Source organism: Arvicanthis niloticus, chromosome 10, assembly GCF_011762505.2.
Source record: "Arvicanthis niloticus isolate mArvNil1 chromosome 10, mArvNil1.pat.X, whole genome shotgun sequence".
In the NCBI taxonomy this organism is placed as follows: domain Eukaryota; kingdom Metazoa; phylum Chordata; class Mammalia; order Rodentia; family Muridae; genus Arvicanthis; species Arvicanthis niloticus.
Genome location: NC_047667.1, coordinates 62,020,073 through 62,039,829, shown reverse-complemented (window position 1 = coordinate 62,039,829; position 19,757 = coordinate 62,020,073). Strand labels below are relative to the sequence as shown.

Below are 19,757 nucleotides of genomic sequence, written 5' to 3'. Positions count from 1 at the left end.
ATGGGTAACCTACAACAGGTAGTTTTGTCTCTGTGGCCAAAGCAAAGAGGCTCTTATTGGTGGCAGGAAATTCAAATATGAGCACGAGATGACTTCTCTGCTTCACCCGGTAAGAAGAGATGGGAAACTTCTCCACTGATAACAATTTCAGCCAAAAGAGTTGCTAGGGTTGAAGTGTTATTCTGACGTGGATCTGTCAACACAGGCAGCTTTATAAGCCATGCTTTGTAGCCTTGACAGAAAAACTGCTTGTGCTCCATGCCAATCACTCAGCCTTCGTCAACTCAATTGCACATCCTTTGAGAGATGGTATCCATCTCTACTGGCATCCAGAATATATAGTGCACTGTCACCATGGCCCCAACGATGAGTGTACACTGGGAACTTGCCTTGCAGGCCCTGTGGCTACCCTTCAGCTCTTGGCTAATGCGTGTGACTTGGTGTATATGCAAAGTGGGGAGAAGACCATCTTACTGATTTCATGGCAAGTATGATTAAACAGAAGTGCTGGCTGGTGTTTTGAGTGGATACCTGTTAAATAATCAAATGTTACTTGTTCTTAAGGGAAGTGAAGGGTGGAATCTTCATGCCACAATTACCAAGATGGCAGTGTCTCTGCATAAAAACCCTAACCACGTTCAGTCTATAGGAATGGCAATGCAGTAATAGGTGCTGGGAGACCAATTTGATCAACAAAGGGTGCTGTATTAATGGGCAGTGATTTTGACTGTTTTTGTTTTATACTTTTTTTTTCCCTTTCTCTCTCTCTCTTTTTTTTCTCATCTGTGACTCCAGACAGGATCCAAAGAGGAGGTGTAGTTTTCCTCTCTGGGTTTCATGGAGAGTTCCTTTACCCTTCTGTGTTAGCCTCTTAAAGTACCGCGACAACCTTAAAAGGGCACTGGAAAGGGCATTGACTGTTTTTTATACTGTCTTCCTACCTGTGGACACACGGCATGTGGCCACCATTTAGTAAACACTGTGACCAGATTGCTGCCAAGAAGACACCAAAAAAGAAAGCAAGAAAGAAAGAAAGAAAGAAAGAAAGAAAGAAAGAAAGAAAGAAAGAAAGAAAGAAACCCTTTCCCCCTTCTACCCACTTGGCACTCAATTGAGCCATCACCTCTGCAGTGGGTTGGATAGTTATTTTTAGTTAATCTTTATTGAGTGCCATCAAGCATGGTATTTTTAATAGGAGATTAAACATCTATCTTCATCTTTTAAGTGTCTCTTCAAAAAAATGTATTTTGAATGTGAGCTTTCCAGTCCATAAATTTGAATACCATGGTGACCACGGTGTCTGATTTCCCAGGGTGTGTGTGATGTTCTACCTGAGGGCTGAACATCAGTGATTCCTGAATCTTGGGTACATTTCTTCTCCATACTGATATTTGGAGTAGCACCCTGGGACAAAAAAAAAAAAATCTAATACACCCTTGTATCAAGTTGTCTAACTTTATTCCAGGAGTGTGGAAGGCACAGAGACAGCATTTATATTGTTTGTGATGGCATTTTAAAGATAAAGTAAATATAAAAGATGAAAAATTGTTTCCATTCAGACACATTTTATGTATTATCTTTAAGTATTTAAAGAAACTCTGGATATTACAAAAATTAATAAGCTACTTAATTACAAAATTTGTATTATTTTAGGTATTGTTATACCTCTGTGTTGTTGGCTTGCATTATTGAAGGTCACTCCTGCTCTTGTTGGCTATAAAACCAGAATGGTAAATGTGCATTGAACAACCTCTCCTTAGGAGCCTGTGATTAAAAGCCTTGACAGGATTAACCCCCAAACCTCATTGTTAAAAGTATTGTCTTCCTAAACTGAGTATGTTGATTTTATTTTCAACTTTATTAGAACAAAAATAAAAAGAATACCTGTCTTAATATGTTGGCTTTTATAGATATAGTTACTATAAACCAGATATTATATCTATGTGTTTATTTCTTAAATGTTACTGATTATAATTTTATTTTCAATGTAAGAAAAAAAATCTAAGGAATTCTTGGTTAGTCAAATAAGGCAGAATCTAGCCTCTGTTGCCCATCATTCCTCAGGCTCTACCCACCTGGACAGTCTATTTAGTACCTATGTCAAAGTAGGATGGTGCATGCTTCCAGTGAGTCTCTTACTGCTGCCACACTGAAACCCCACATTTCATCACCACCTGCCCTCCAGAAATTCTCCAAAACATGTCACATTTGGCAAATGTGCAGAAGACCACAATCTTTCCTTGTTCCTTCTGTATCCTAAAGGGCAGACTATTGCCATGTCATAGCCGATTGACATTTCCTTCTTTCTGTCTCTGGGTCCACCCCTCCATCTTTCTGGGTTCACAGTGTTCTTCCTTCTATCGAGACTAACCACCCCTCTCCTCTCTTAACCTGGTGGAGATATTGCCATTCGACCACAGGAAATCTGGAGGGGCTTATGTCCTTGTTTTGAGAACTGTAAGGCAGTTAAGGGACACTACTGTAACTGATGTTTGACTTTGTACAGTTGGCCTACTTACTGTCTTCTGTAGTCATGAGCGGGGTCCAAGCACTGTATGCACTGCCAAAGCCATTGGTGGCAACCAACCGAAACTCATACACTGTGAACGGCTGGAGATCAGTCACTTCATAGCTTAACGATGCAGAAGGAATGGGGAATAATCTACTCGGGAAAGAAATGACCGTTAGAGAGGTTTAGACATCAAATAATCAAAACAAAGAAAAAAGAATCAGTCAAATTATACTGCAAAAGGTATTCAGATATACCAACATAGATTTAAGTAGTAGTATTTTAGCCCACTACATTATATCTACTGCAGAACAAACAGCCATTGGGAGAGACTTTGTTCTCTTATGTTACTGAGAACATAAATTCTGGTTGCAAGGAGGACAGTGTCTGTTCTGAGGACATTAGGGACAGTCGTACAGTTTCTTCACCGTTTAGTCCAGTTTAAAGTTCCAGTTCTATTCCAATGTGTGACACTTGTATTCGCTACAGGCTTAAGAATGTGAGGAAATGTTGCTTTCTTTGCTATGAAAAGAAACACTAGATTTTTTTTTGCAAAGCAAATTTATACCCACTAAGATGTTTGTTCACGTTTTACTTCATTTGAACTTTTAAAAGACACCTGATTCTGTTGCAAACATTAACCAACTCGCTCTTCAGTTCTCATTATTACAAGAACATTTTAAAAATACGGACACTGTATAAGCCAGCTCATCGGAAGAGACATAAGTGGAATGCTCACTCTAGAAGGCCGCGGGTGGAGGGGCCAGGCCTCATCTGGAGCTGGTATTTGGGAGAGCCCGGAGCGTTGTTGCGAGCTGGTGTAGACCAGACAACCTGAAGACTGGTTGGAGTGGCAGCTGCAAGCCTGGGAGACAGCAGGCCATCTGGAGCTGTCGGGAAACACGGATGAATTAGAGCAGAGAAAACTGTAGGGACATATGCTGGGTGGAGTGGAAATGTTCCGCACGCTGGAAAACTGTTCCTCAGGATCAACAGCGACGTTAAACACAGTCCATTTAATTTAACATTTTCGTTCCTGAAGCGCTGTACTTCCTCCCTGTTCATCTCCGCAATGACGTCAGCGCTTCGGACGTAAAAGCCCAAGCTTCCAGACCAAAGAATCCGGAGCCTGTTTCCACATATACTTCCGTTTATCTAATTGAAAGCACAGAGGAAATGTAATGAAGCAAGCATCGAGTAACTTTTAATTGAACCTGGTTTTAAGCAGACTGAGTGCTGACACCGTCCGGGTTTTATGCCTCTGGCTTATGTCACCTGTGGTCCCTTATCTGTAGCACTAACTGGACACAGTGGGCTGTGTTCCTTCTCTTCGGAAGGATAAGGAGTTTGCTGATGTGGTTCTTCCCTGCAATGATTTCACATTTCGATCTTTAGTCTTCCCAAGAAAACATGAAAACTAAACTTCCGTATTGTGTCTCCACAGTTTGAAGTCTTTTCACACTGCGTTGTTCTCACTAACATGCCTAGGTTTTACTGATTGGGAGAACCCACTGGAAACTCTTGGTGAGCACAGTAGGGATGAATAAGAAATAAAGCCTTTTCTTTAAAAGTGTTTTGACAGGACTATTATAATTATTTAATTTTCTCAACGATTGGAATTTGCATGAATCAGTCACGTCGTTTGCTGTAAGATTCAGCAGAGACTCAAAAGCAGATTAAACGGAGCTCTAGACTTCAGGAAGATCATCGAGTGACTCGGAGCCTGTGTTTTCTTTAATTCAGGGATAATTTTCCCTGATGGGTACAAAAATCACACTATGTATCAACAGAATACCTTACTTTGAATTCCAGGAATCACCACCACCACCACCACCACCATCATCCTTATCACTCCATTAGAGTTAAACTTTCCTGAGCAAAACTTAATACAATGATACTATTTACTAATTCATGCTATTTAAGGTTATTTACTAACATAATAATATATTGTTGGTACTATAATGAAAACAAATGAAGTATTGTGGTCTGCTTTCAACACACACACACACACACACACACACACACACACTTATAATGTATGTGGGTTTTATGTGCTTTACAGTGTGGGAGACCCTGGCTGTGAACACGAGGCTGATGAATAGGCAAGGATGAGGAGGGAAGAATTAGATTACATGTTTCATCAATCTTCAGTAAGGGCTTTGAGTTCATCAATAATTCATTCACTTGTTCAATACACATTTATGGAGGCTCTGCTCTGTGTTAAGTAGTGTTCTTCCCATGGAGGGGAAAGCAGCACCGAGTGAAACAGGTATCTCCCTGTGGAGCACATGTGTAAGTGAGGGGATTAGGCAATGAAACGATGCAGGGACAGATACTGGACAACGATGAGAGGCCTGGAGAAATGACCCTAAACAAACAGACAACAAAACATGATGAGGCCAATGGGGTGGCTTGGTGGGGAGGGATGCTTGCTCCTGAGTCTGACCACGCTTGTTCCCAAGAACCACTTGGGAAGGAAAGAATCTGCTGCTGTGAGCTGTCCTCTGACCCCCAGGTATTTGGACCTCCTGTCACCCAGTGAATAAATAAACATAAACAAAACAACAGCCTGAGACATGAATGAACACAGGAGTACAATAGAGTATGTAACTTGATTGGATAATATTTCAGGTCGGTTTCACAGGAAGGGCATGTGATCAGGGGATATGAGCAGAGACCTTAGGGGGTGCGAGAGATGGACATGAGGATGGCTGTGAAGAGAACAGAAAGAAGCCAGAGAGCAGGGGACGCTCTAAGGGAGCTGACAGAGCCACTCTGTCCAACACAGAGCCACTCTGCCCAGTGTGGTTGGCGTAGAGGGCAGGAGGAAGACAAGGACTCCTTCTGAGTGATTTTCGAATCCTAGAAAGGGACTAGGATCTCCTCTCAAATGGACAATGTGTTTGGTAAAGAGAATGAAACAGTATGATTAAAAGCTTAAAAGTCCCACTGTGTGTGGTTGAGGAAGAGGGTAGGAGGGAACGTGAGTAGAAACAGACACCATTGTTGAGGTAAGCCCGACACACAGTGGCAGAGGCTTTTGCTTCAGCAGTAATGATGATGGCTGGGAGATGTGCTGTCACCTGGTTGGGAGCGTGTTGTCAGTAAGGAAGTCAAGAGCAATGTTACCGTTTTTCAGCCTGGACATCTGAGTGACTGGTAACCTCATTCCTGAGTTGATAAGTGCTGAGGTGGGGCACAGGTAATGGGGGAGGGGTGATACAGAGGGGTGTCTCACCCATGTAATCCATGGGGTACAGGTAATGGGGGGACGGGTGAGACAGATCTCCGTCTTACCCATGTAATCCACTATGTGTATACTATGTAGGATTTTATAGTAGAGAGATCAAGGAAGACATTTCAGATATCTGGGTAGAGATTATGGATCCATGGTTTTTAAAGGTTGAGACTTGTGAACTTAACTAGAGTCTGAGGGCAGAGGAGATTAATACAGAAGGGGGGTCCTAGAACTTGAGCCCAGGAATCTACCTGTAATTGGGTTTAGGGAGTAGGAAGAAAATTAAGAGAAGGTACCAAGGTGCTAGGTACCAAGGAATGAAGGGTCACCAAAGGAGAAGAGAAGGGTTGGTCCCCTGTGCCAAGCGAGTGCCCTGAGAGCTAGGAACTGGCTCTCAGCGCACTTGGTACATATTCGTTAGCTGGTTTTTAACAAGGGCATACATACAGAATGCTACAAAACAGACAAAAATTAAAATTTAAGACTCACACCGCCTGTAACATAAAATTATAACCCTTATTTACTATTTTATCTATTGCATCTATACTGAGGAGTGTGCCATTCACTGAATTCTAAAAGGAGTATTTGTCTGAAAACATAAGCCTGGAAAAATAATTAGTTTTAACATGCGTACTAAAATCCCTCCGCGCATGAGAGCTACAGCACTGCGCAGCCGGCTTGGAGGGAAGAACCCCAAAGAGTCCTCCATAATCTTCAAGTGGCACACAGCCTCTTCTGACCCACCAAGCAACAACGTGTTCATCGGTTTCTCGCACCGAGCAACAATGTGCTCGCAACCACGTGCTCATCATGGGTTTCTCGCCCTTCAATTATACAGAGCTGCAACACGTTTGTCAGGAAACGGCCATCGTCCGTGATTTCTGCACGACTCTCCCTCCCAAAAGCCTTCTTTCTCTCTGCTTAGCCCCTTTTATCCTGGGCCCATTTCCTCAGAGGCTCCTTTGCATGAAAGCAATAACTGGAAGCCAGTCATAACTCCAAGCTTGGTTGCCAACAGGAGTGCCCTGTATCTATCTGCTTGATATATTGTTCCCAGGATGCCATGCTGCTCAAAAAGCCTCTCTCAAGTTTCATATGACCCTCGCGGGGCAAGCATGCTACAGACAGCCTCCTGAATCAAAACATCCTGACCAGTAAATACTAATTCTACATGGCAATCGGATAAAACAGCTACCCCCAGCTATAAATCCACAGGAAGGGGAGTTTTTAATAAAATTTCAAATTCAGCCTTCTTTCGAAGGCAAAAAAAAAAAAAGAGAATACAGAGGGCCGCAAGTAAATCACACACTGAACGAGTTGAGATGGTGCAATTTGGAATACATGATATTATTAAACTTTAAAAATAATAGACTTTTGGACACAGCCTTAAAAACAAAACAAAACAAACAACAACAACAACCCAGCACCCCATTCAAACAAGACAGGTCACACTTGTCCTAAAGCCTTGGTCCTAACATATTTATAGAACCCCGTGGGCTGCATCTACACAGAAAATGTAGGGTTTATTGTTCTTCATATAGGTGACTGCTAAGTCTGTCAGCACCAAAAGGATAAGGGATAAGGAGAAAAAGAATTCTCCAAATTTCCCTTATACATCAGTTTTTATTTGTCATCTCTCCCCCCCCCCCAATTTCAAAAGAGTGTATTCAAATACTGTATTAAGTTGCCAAAGAAACCTATGTTAATTTGCACTAAATTAAAATAACTCATACTTGAATCATCACACATGGAGGAATCAAGCTGGGGTTCACCTGGAAACTTTCTTCCTCCTGCCCAGCCTTCACAGTGCTGGAAGACACTATGCATGCTCTCAGAAGAGAGAAGTCATCACCGATATGCCCACAGTGAAGACTGCCTTGTCAAGACATGCACACTGGTGCCAACGTGAGAGAAATGCCATGGGAGTAACCAGGGCAACCAGCCACTTTCTGATTGGATGTGAGGCCTCTCAAGTTAAAACACACCTGACCAAGAATCTGTGGCTCGACGGGCCACTCCTGTAATGGATCACCCACTATTACTCTGCTAAGTGGGCAGCATTTTAAACGGACTCCCATTGAACTACTGTCACACCTATGGTCTACTGAATCTCTCAACCTTAATCATAGACATGTAAAACCCGTGTAATCACAAGTCAGACAAAATCTCAGCATGGAGACGGGAGGTGGGCATGGAGTCTCACCCCTAGTGAAGTTAACTATTGGTAATTGGTAGTCGTTGAAGTAGCAGGAGTCAGTTTTCTTTAAGGCATGGTCACTGGTAAGTTGACCTCTACTCAGTGGGGAACCACACATTCATTGGCCACAATAACTTTACTTGATGGATTTACGGAAGTGATAGCAAATACTATTTTACATTAAGGTCTTTTTTTTTTTGCTGGGGGAGGAGAAGGCAGAGCATGTGCAAAGGAGGACTCAGTCATCAACCTTCTGTGTGGTGGGTAAGCCAGCAATTGGCAACATTACCATGAAGCATGCAGTCAATACAATGGATAGCCAAGAGCACTGGAGGGTTCACAAGTTCCCAACGTCCAGGCCGTACTGTGCCTCACCGTGTTATTCAAAGGGCTGAGGATTATTTAGACACTGCCAAGGGTCATTTGCCATGGGTGGCTCGTCTAGGTTAATCAGGGTCTCCACCTCATTCCAGTTGGTTCAGGCATCACCAGAGCTTCCTGTGCTCTTTGAACTCAGGTCCTGGTTTCATGCTGGTTCAGCCAAGGTTTTGACCCTATCCTCAACGTCTCACTGTAGAGAGTAGAGGGATTTTTTTAATTATGTAAAATTTCCTGTTAACATAAAATAAAACTGTGGCCCTTTATCCATGTGTGCTCCTAACACACGGCTAGATAACCTGGCACCTGTTCAAAGCCACGGCCAACAAACTTCCCCATCACTTTCTGAAATTGCCACAGAAGAAGCAAGGATGTCTAAATTCTCGTTTCCTGGATGGAAAATTAAAGTTCAGACACATAAACTAAGTCATTGAGTCATGAACAAATTGAAACAGAAGGCAAGACTCGATTTCCAGTCACCGAACCATATGTCATTTAAAAAGATATTAATTATGGGCAATGTGCAGATGTGCTAACAAATGGACAGCCAACCTTGAGCCCAAGGATGTGCAAGCAGAGCGTCACTGAACAGTAGCACTTCAATTTGAACAGATTCCACGGCCACATGGAGCCTCAGCGGAGCTAAGTTTTTAAACGCATCCTATACTCCAGGTTCCTTAACGTAATCATTTTCAGTCCTGGGAATTATGCTTGAAAAATCACAGACTTATCTTTTTGTAGTATAGATCAAAAGAGCAAGGCTAATAGAAGTTAAATACTTAATCTCAAATCACAAAACTGGTTATTGCAGAGTAAGAATTTCGACTCACGATTCTGGCTTGAGGACACCACTCTGAGTTCACTCCATTAGGCATCCGGTTACAGTAGGTGCTTCGGAATGCAGAAAAAGTACTGCATCTATTCAATAAATACAGGAGGCTACCATTTACAATATTGAAAAATTAAGCTTCGATGGAGGTTGAATTTTTTTCATTCATTCTTCATTTCATTCTTTTTATAAAAAGAATACTTTTATTTTTTGTGTCTGAGGTTCTGTCTGTCTGTCTGTCTGTCTGTCTGTCTGTTTGTCTGTCTGTCTGTCTTCATGGGTGCCATATCCACAGAGGCCAGAAGAGGGTGTTGGATCCCTTAGAACTGGAGATACATAGATTTTTGAATAACCATGTGGGTGGTCCTCTGCCAGAGCAACCAGTGCTCCTAACCACTGAGCCACCTCTCCAGTTTTGAATCATATACTTAAACAGTTCTTGCTGCTTGTTACCTGACCACTGCAGGTGTTCTGCTTCCTCCCCATTCCCTAGGAACCTTACCTCACACCAGCAAGTGTCTCTGAGACTGTAAAAGTTCAAAACCGTTCACGTGGAAGCAAGTTCTCATGGAAGCAATATCTAGTTTAGTCAGAAGTTCTGGGAGAATGAGCTTAGGTTGCCATGATATATTCCGGGGTCCCTTTCCTCATGGTGGAAACTGATATGGGAGAGGATGCACCACATATATGAAGTCCAAACCCAGGAAACAGCAGCCTGTTTTCACACGTGTTTCCTCTGCCTTAAAGACCCAGCTTCCTCTGTCAAACCAGGCTGAATCTTAACTCAAGTCTGGCTGTCACTTTTTCAAGACTATTCCAGAGATGCAGTAAGAAGAGCTATTTGAAAGCAGATGTCATGCTGTGGTCTCTTTTCAAAACAATGCTAAACGTGTGTCAACACTAACAGTTTAAGTCCATAGTGCTAAACAGAACTTTTATTTTTTTTCTTTGTTAGATGTAATGCAAAATTTTAAAATTACCAATCAAATGAAAAGAAATTATCCATACATAAACTCAACATCCCCATTGTTAATTACTGATGATTTCTTATGGAAAAATATATAATATATGCTATATTAAACATAAAAGAGTACTTATATATTATTTAGTGAGCTTTGTTTATTTTTATTATGTATAATGAGAACTCTCTATGTCATAAGTATATTTTTTTTACTATTTTTTGGAATTAAATCTTATTTATTATATTTTATTTATTTTAAACAATGCATTTTTGATCTTTTATACACTGTTTTCTTATATGGGGAATATTCCATCCACAAACCCAACACCAGAGAGAATAGAGCAAAGTAATTTTAAGTATTATAAATAATAACATGAGTATCTCAATCAATGCATCTCCAGGTAATGGTTTTCAAAATCATCGGTTGACTTGGAATGAGTATAGTTATCAATTCAGATTCCTGTTGACTAATGGTTATCCAGAAAGTTGACTCTACTTAATCCCCATCACTAAGCTATGGTTGATTATTCATTTCCTTATAGACTTTTCAAAATGCATATTTAATTTATAATCATGTATATGCTTACATACACATATGTATAAATGTGCAACTGTATCTTATAATAATTTGCTGTGCTGTTATATATAATACAAATACGTAACATAATTAGATATAATTTCTGTACAGCATATAGAAAACAAAGCTTTAAGTTTATTTTATTTGTATATGGGTGCGTCTACACATGGGTATGTGTACATGTGAGTGCAGATGCAAACAGATGCCAGAAGAGGGTGTCAGATCACCTGGAGCTCAGTCATAGGTGATTTTGAACCCACTCAATGTAGGTTCTAGGGAACTGAGCTCAGGTGCACTGGGAGGGCAACAGGTCATCCTAACTGCTGAGCCATATCTGCAGCCCCAATCCACATATGTAACGTTTTAAAACTGTGGACACTTCAAGAGCATCTGCTTTGTGCCTGAAGTGCCTGTGCTCTGTAGTCACCAACAAATAGCAAGGGTTTCATGAGTTGGACCAAAACGATACAGCAAACAAGAGGCAGCAGCAAAGATGTGGTGAGTGTGAGACTTAGGATAGAATGAATAATGCCCCTCCCCCCGCCCAGCCCCAAGATGTCACCACTGTAATGGCTGTAGGAGCCTCAACCCTAGAGATATTTCAGATTGCCTACCTAGTAATCCTCAAGTAATTTGAAAACAATGAAAAGTCCACCAAACAGGACTTAACAGGGAAAGGAAGAAACAGAAAATTGTGTTGTGGGCTGGAGAGAGAGCTCAGTGGTTAAGAGCATTGCTGTTTTTGCAGAGGTCCTGAGTTCAATTCCCAGCAACCACATGGTGACTCACAACTATCTAGAGCTGGATCTGATGCCCTCTTCTGTCATGCAGATAGAGCTACTTAAAATATTAAATAAATAAATAAATAAATAAATAAATAAAATTGTGTTGTTAAGTCCAGACCCACATCAGCTGTTCTTAGCAAGGCACCTTGTCCTGTGGGCCCTGGGAGCCAAGATCAAGCAAACCAGCAACCCAACCAATGGGCAACCAATCACTGAATCTTCTTTTAGTGGCTTTGAATGGTTTTCATTGTATAAACATTGCAATATATAGATGTTATATAGTCTAAAATAGAGCCAGAATTTTCATAATTTCAGTTTTAAAACTATGAGACCAATAAGACAATAGATTTTTCTGATTTCTATATAATAAACCTTATCATCCAATAAAGAAAATATATCTTACCCTGAAGGCTAAGTCAGTGGCATTGTTATTTCATTAGTAAACACATACAGACTCATATTCCTAGTTTAATAGCAAATCCCTTTTCTCTCCCAAATAAAGTAAAATCAGGCTTGAATAACCCTGAGCCACTGCAAAGTTTCCTGCAGGTCCTAGCTTATCTATCAAGACTACACCAAGATTCAACCCTAAAGGAAAAGCCCAAGATTGCCTGGCCTTCAAGCCTCAGAGGAAAGACATCATGTTTATTTAAAAAATGTAACCTAAAACTCATTAAATCATTTTTTTTTCTGAGTGAGGTAACCCAGTCACAAAAGAACACACATGGTATGCACTCACTGATATGTGAATATTAGCTCAAAAGCTCGAATACCCAAGATACAATTCAAAGACCACACGAAGCTCAAGAAGCAAAAGGACCAAAGTGTGGATGCTTTAGTCCTTCTTAGAAGAGGGAACAAAAGACCCATGGGAGGAAATACAAAAATAAAATGTAGAGCAGAGCCTGAAGGAAAGGCCATCCAGAGACTGCCCCACCTGGGGATCCGGTCTATATACAATTACTAAACCCAGACACTATTGTGAATGCAAAGAAGTGCTTGCTAACCGGAGCCTGACATAGCTGTCTCCTGAGAGGCTCTGCCAGAACCTGACAAATACAGAGGTGGATACTCACAGCCAACCATTGGACTGAGCACCGGGTCCCCAATGGAGGAGTTAGAGAAAGGACTGAAGGTACTGAAGCTGTTTTCAACCCCACAGGAGGAACAACAATATGAACCAACCAGGCCCTCCAGAGATCCCAGGGACTAAACCACCAACCAAAGAGTACACATGGAGCAACCCGTGGCTCCAGCCGCATATGTAGCAGAGGATGGCTGTGTGGGATATCAATGGGAGAAGAGGCCCTTGGTCCTGTGAAGGCTTGATGCCCCAGTGTAGGGGAATTCCAGGGAAGTGGGGGTGGGTGGATGGGGGACACTCTCATAGAAGCAGATGGAGGGGGGATGGGATAGGGGATTTTTGGAGAGGAAACCAAGAAAGGGGATAACATTTGAAATGTAAATAAAGAAAATATCTAATAAAAAGTCATAAATTACAAAATGTTAAAGACAAAGAAAAAGAGAGAGAGAAAGAAAGAAAGAAAGAAAGAAAGAAAGAAAGAAAGAAAGAGCTAGCTCTGACAGTATTCCGGCATCTCTACACGAACATTGGTCCAGCTATGCTCCCCCCCGCCCCAAAAAAGGAAACTGAACAAAATTCAGAGTTTCGTAGAGTTTGAATTTATTATGTAATGGTTATTAACTGGACAGACAATGTAAATGGCGTGTCTAGTTGCTATTTGATAAATGCTGTCATCTTGATTTTCACTGATAAAGACAGACACATGGAGGTGCCCATGCTAATACTGGGTATGGTTGTACACCAAGCTCTGGACTAATGCTTTCTCTGTGTTGCCAAATTTAATCATCATGGGAGTTCTCCATGGGACTAATGAGATGGCTCAGAGAATAGAGGTGCTTGCCACCAAGCCTGAAGACATGAGTTCAATCCCAGGGCCAACATGGTAGAAAAATGAGTCCAGCAGCTGCTTTGGGTATTTATTATTATTATTTTATGAAGTCACAGAACTCACCATCTCTTTTCTTCTTTATCACTGAGCTCACAGGAGCATTGGAGGAACAGTTTGCAGTGTGGATACCAACCTGAGAGTTGGAAAACATTGTACAATGAAAAGGTATGGAAGGAAAAGGGTTTTTGTTTTTTAAGAAAAATTTCTTTAAATTGTGTCATTTAAACCTTTATGATTTAATAAAGTGTGTGTGTGTTTGGGGGTAATGCAGAAGCAGAGATTTGGAGAAAATGTCTTCAGCTTTCTAGTCCTGGGTCTCTTGGGTCCATCCCATCTCTGACTATTCAGAGGGCTTTTCTGTACTCATCAAGGCATCATTGATTTAGAGAGACCCGGAAAGAAAAGCTCCAGAGAACTAGATGCATGCAGTAAGGTCTTTATCCCACGCTGAGAAGTGACCACAGTTCCTCAAGATCTCTGCTCCAGTGTAGGAAGAACTGACCCCAAAAACGATGTCTGGGGAATGGAGAGAGGGCTCAGGGTAACCTGAGTATAAGTATAAGCACCTGGTATAAGTATGAAGCCACGAGTTTAAGTTCTGTGCACCCATGAAAAAGGCTGGGCATTGTTGCCCGAGACTGTAAGCCTAGCACTGTGGGGGCTGGGGTCAGGAGGATCCACTGGGGCTGCCTGGCCACTGGCCTGCCTTCAGGTACAGTGACAGACCCTGTCACAAGGGAATATGGAGGGAGTGATAGGGCACAAGACACCTTCCTTCAGCTTAATATATGCATGTAAGAGCACATTAGGTGGACATATAGCATGCAAGCATACACTCCCCTACGCACACAAACACACACACACACACACACACACACACACCAACAGATCTGTCGATGGAGTAGATGCTTCTAAGAATTTCATTTAAAAAGAGCACATGAACTCAGTGACAGGATGGATTACATTGGAGCCTATTCACGATTAAATCCTGAAGTTGGTTCAACACTTGCCTTCAGTTTCTGATTTGCTGGGATTGTATCTCTGTTGGGAATTTAAAGAGTCCAGCAACATTTCAGAGCTTTGAGAGGACTGCCTCAAAATTAGCACAAATTATCTGTCAAGCTAATATGGACACAATGGGCGCATCTCTCACCTGGCTCCAGTAATTATTGTTTTGTGATATGTAGACAGGGCTGTGTATTCACTATGAGCGGTTTAATTAGAATGGGAAAGAAATGAGGATGTCCCCCGGTACAGTGCATAATGGCAATCATACAGGAAGAGGGGGCAGAGGTGGCTCTGGCCACTAGAATACAAAGATGACTCTGAATGCTAATTGCTATGGATCATTTTGGGAAAAACAATCCACTTCATCCAAGCATTCGCTGGATCAAGCAGCCCACTCCCTCCCTGCCTTTTCTGTGCCCTGAAAACGGAAGTATGGCTTCTGAGGACGCTGGGAGACAATCTAGTACATTTGTCAGCTGGGGAACATCAGACACACTGAAGGACCCTCCCTTCACTGACAACACCCCAAAGCTCTGGATGAAGTAGGGGTTTTTGAATTTCATTAGATACACTATGTGTTCAGCTAGGGAGCAGAACTGTCGCATTGTTAGACTAATTAGTGGCCCTGAAGGGGGTGGCCAGAACACCCACAGGAATTAATTTCCCTGGATCTCCAATCACCCAACCAATTTTGTTCCTTTTTTCCTTACAGTACTTTCCTAGATTCAGACACTGGACTTAACGTCTTTGCTTTTGACACGTGAATTTCTCTTAGTATTTCTAAACACCTACTTTAGTATTGCTGTTACTTTGAATACCATAATTTTTTATCCAATTAGTTTCTATACGGTATTGTTAGTTTTTGTACTCTATTATCTGGGTATTTAAGCATCCTTTGTTTAGAATCTATTGTCATTGAAATAATAGCTGAAAACACACACAACAAATATAATAGTTGAAGAATTCCATTCTACTTTTAGTTTAAATACTGAAGAAGTTATTGTTATTGACGTTAAAAAGGTACACCAATAATTTTAAAAAGTAGATACAGGCTTGTGTCCACACCACTTTCTTTAGAAAGGGGACATTTAAAAAATATATTTAAATTTAAAAATTGTTTTAGATGATAAAAAGTAAAATAAAAAATTAAAAGAGGGGTTTTGATTTATTACTTCTTTAAATGAATCTAACATGAAAATAGCCAAATGAACCTAACTTAGGCAGAAAAGCAAAGATGTTACTGTATTTTAGAATAACCCTTTTTTTTATCTTACCATTGAATCTAATGAGTTAGCATAGAATCAAGTACTTATAATTAAGTCCTTTTAAAACATTTTTAAGGCTGTTCAAATGGTTGAAGGATCAGAATAACTTGCTTTAAAAATCATCTTAATCATGACAACCATTACAACCATTACATCTAATATTCAGTTCATGTTTGATCACTCAACTAATGAGGTCTAGGCATAAAAGATTCAGACCATATACAGAACGTTGTTTTCATTTGATTATGCCCCCTCATCTGTGCGTGTTTATGGGAATCTCCATTCCTAGGCGATCACAAGGGTTCAGAGCTGGCAGGTGCTTAGGTCCCAGAAGCTTCCTGAATGTGTTCAGTGTGTATTTGAAGAGATTCCACACCATTCTCTAATCTTTCTGTCATGGAAGGCTATGGTGAGCAGATAGCTGTGTCTGAGGAAGGTATTTCACCCCAGACATCAAACCCACTGGTGTCTTGGTCTGGTTCTGGAATCCTGACAGACAGACTTCGGTTGTGGATAAGCCATGCAGCCTGTGGTACTTTGTTACAGCAGATGAATGTATGAGGAAGGCATGCCTCAGCTCACAAGGTCATGACCTTCACTGTGTTTCTTAAGGAGATTAAAGACAGCAGTGATCCTGGAAAAGTGAAAACACCAAATGACTTCTAAGTACCGATTTTAACTCAAGGATCATAGAGCTTGAATCAAATTTTAGAATAAAAGCTGACAAATTTTCAGACTGAGAATGTTTTCAGGAGGTACAACACCCAGCCAGGTTTCTAGCAATTTAGTCACACAATTAATATCTTATATAACATTGATATAGACCACATGTGAAATTAGTACTAAGGTATTTTTTTTTTTTTATCTCTTTTATGTAAAAGATCCTTGGGGGAAATTTAGAAGTTTAAAACCATCTCTTTCTCACTAAAGCCCCTTCTTCAGTCTGTATGGGAATTCCAACCCAGCCACAAACCCTGTGATTGACAATAGTCTTCTGCCTGTAAGATATACATTAGTGTAAAAGCCAGCTGCACAAAGCTTGTGGGAGTAATCAACCAGTATCTGATCTGGCTGAAGGCCCACGCCAAGAGATGGAAGCCATACCTGACATTGCTGGGCTGACCAAGATTCACCAAGATTCTGTGAATAGACAACAGCCCAGGGACCAAGTATGAAACCAAATCCTACTTTTATAAACAAAACGAGTAATAAAATGATACCTCGTGATATTCTGCTACACTCATGGAGCAGTACCTTGCTCAGCCATCATCAGAGAAGCTTCCTCCTGCAGAAGATGGGGACAAATGCAGAGAGCCACAGCCAGACAAGGTGCAGAGAGTAACACTCAGCCCTAAATGGATTTATCCGTCAATCCCTTCACTGTGTGGATGATGGGAGGAGTGTACGAGCCAGAGCAGATGACACCAGGAGAACAAGGCCCTCTAAATCAGTAAGATCGAAGCTTACAGGAATTCATAGGGTCTGAGGCAGCACTCACAGGGCACACACGGTCTGCACCAGGTCCTTTGAGTGTATATTTTGGCTTCCAGTTTAGCATTTTTTTTGAATTCCTAAGCATAAGAAGGAGTGGGTCTCTGACTTTCCTGTCTCTTCTTGGACTCTTTTCCTTCTGTTTGTTTTGTCCAATTCTGACATGTCAGGTATTTTGTTTTGTTTTTGTCTTATATTATTATTATTCTATAGAAGCCTGTTTGTTTTCTAATGAGAGACAGAAAGGAGGTGGATCAGGATGAGAGGGGAGGTGGGAAAGACCTGAGAGGAATCAGAGGAAGAGGAAACCATAATAAGGATATGTTATGGGAGAAAAACATCTGTTTTCAATAAAAGGGCAATCTATAAATAAATACATAAATAAATAAAAAATGCATTTTCAAGAGAATTTAAATTAAAACTTGTTTTTCTTTAGATATGGTCTAGTTGTTCAGTCCAGGTTGGTCATAAAACTCTTCATATTCATGTCTCAGTTTACCCTATACCTTAGGTTATGAGCATTTGCCACCTCGCCCAACTAAAAGAATTGCTTTTTGGGCCGGTGAGATGGACCAGCAGTTAAGAGCACTGACTGCTCTTCCAGAGGTCCTGGGTTCAATTCCTAGCACCCACGTGGTTGCTCAAAACTATCTGTAATGGGATCCGATGCCCTCTTCTGGTGTGTCTGAAGATAGCGACAGTGTGCTCACATAGATAGATAGATAGATAGATAGATAGATAGATAGATAGATAGATAGACGGACAGACAGACAGATCTTTAAAAGACTGGTTTTCCATTACTACTCAAGCTCATTCCCCATTATAATTTCATAAGATGCAGTGGGGCCGTGTCACCAGTAAGAACATGTTCCTAATCCCCAAGAGCATCCCCTTCTGTAGTATAATGCTGACTAGCCACATCCCACATGGTTTGCCTCTACCTGGAGGACTTAATTCTAGAGGATTCTTCACCCCAGGAATCTACTGTCAGCAAAATGCAGAGTACTGCATGGGCAGTGGCCACCTCTCACGCACGGAGGGCGGGTCCTTCTATAGAGGCAGTGGCCATGGTCATGGCAGACGCTCTCTGTGCTGTGAGAACCTTCAGCCTTAATCTTCCTGTGTAGACCTGTCATGTCTTTCCACTTACAAACAGAGAGCCGGAGGCCACACCTGATGGTATGAAGCATACAGGTCACCTAGAGGACAGGACAGGACAGGACATTGAGATCTGAACCTGACTCTGTGGTTTTAGAAACTTGGACGTTAATGAGAATATCTTGGTTATGTGTGAGTCTGTGTATAGGTGCTACAGATAGAGAAAGGATGGCACATGACATGTTCATGGAAGTCATTTTTATCTTATAGGATATCTTTTCTCCACACATAACCTACACTTTTGTCTTTTCAAAGAAAGAAATAATTTACAATTTTATGTCTAAGAAAATAAGAATTGAGAAAAACAAATAACCTCTAAGATATCTGAGACCTTTTCTTGGGCTGTAAGCCCCATGCCATATGAAATTTAGGTTTAATCTTTTGCGGATATTTCTAAAATACATTTAAATCATATACATTTCTGAAAAGGCTGCATGTGTTTCCAACTTCCAGTATGAGACAGCATGTCGTTGTCAGACACAGTTCCAGAAATTACTGTATGTTTTATTAAAAACCTATTTCTGTGTGTGTCTGTCATGTGCTCCTTCTTATCCAGAGCCCTAATTTAGTTGTTGTTCCCTTAGGTACAATGTACACAGTTCATAATTCATTTGATATAAAATGTCACTTTAGATTCTTACCCTTCTTTGATAAATGAGAAAAAAACATGTACATTTCAATTTCCTCAATGCCAGAACGACCAGGAGCAACCCCCTGTTGTGTTTCTCAAAGACCTTTCTGTTAAATTAAACATCAAGACTCAGAAACTGTGGGTGAGGAAGGGATTTCCAAGGCAGAGAGAACAGATATCAGAGACACGAGACAGATAGATTTCCAAGGCAGAGAGAACACATACCAGAGACTTGAGGCAGACCCAATGCCTTTCCTACCCGCAAGTCCTGGCTCCCAAACAACTGCTCTGATTTTCAAAATACTTCTTCCTTATAAATTAATATACCACAAACAGTCCACTCATCTCTTCCACTTAGGTTTCTGTTTTTCATAAAAATTTAGATAATAGTTACTAGTATTTATAGCTCTAAATATTATTATAACATTACATATTATATTAAATTGTATTCGATATCAGATATTATATATTATATTATATTTATTATATTATAAATAATGATGATGATGGCGATGCTGATGTTGATTGTGGGGGCCTGTACCACGGTACATGTGTGAAGGTCAGAAGATAACTTGCTGGGGTGTTTTTACTCCTTCCACCCTGTGGGTTCTAGGGATGGAACTCAAGTCATTGGGCTTGGAACCGAGCACCTTTGGGTGAGTTTTCTCACTGACTGCCTACATTTCCAAGGCTAAGCACCCACTTACACACCAGCTGGTTTTCTCTATGTGGACACCCCTTGCCCAGTACCAACCTA

At 41.0% G+C, this 19,757-nt stretch overlaps 1 protein-coding gene and 1 non-coding gene across 2 annotated transcripts in view; both read right to left on the bottom strand.

Moving 5' to 3' along the window:
• Window positions 1-19,757, bottom strand: part of Ush2a (usherin) — a 681,657-nt gene that overhangs the window by 237,444 nt on the left and 424,456 nt on the right. Inside the window, exons 39-40 of the mRNA XM_034512972.2 lie at window positions 3,249-3,399; window positions 2,520-2,662 (exon numbers count right to left, since the gene is read on the bottom strand). Of these exons, the coding sequence (XP_034368863.1) occupies window positions 2,520-2,662; window positions 3,249-3,399 (294 nt within the window). The remainder of the gene's footprint in view (window positions 1-2,519; window positions 2,663-3,248; window positions 3,400-19,757) is intronic.
• Window positions 782-902, bottom strand: LOC117716674 (small nucleolar RNA SNORA26). Its single transcript, XR_004607781.1, has one exon. It is a non-coding gene; the product is annotated as a small nucleolar RNA SNORA26 (small nucleolar RNA).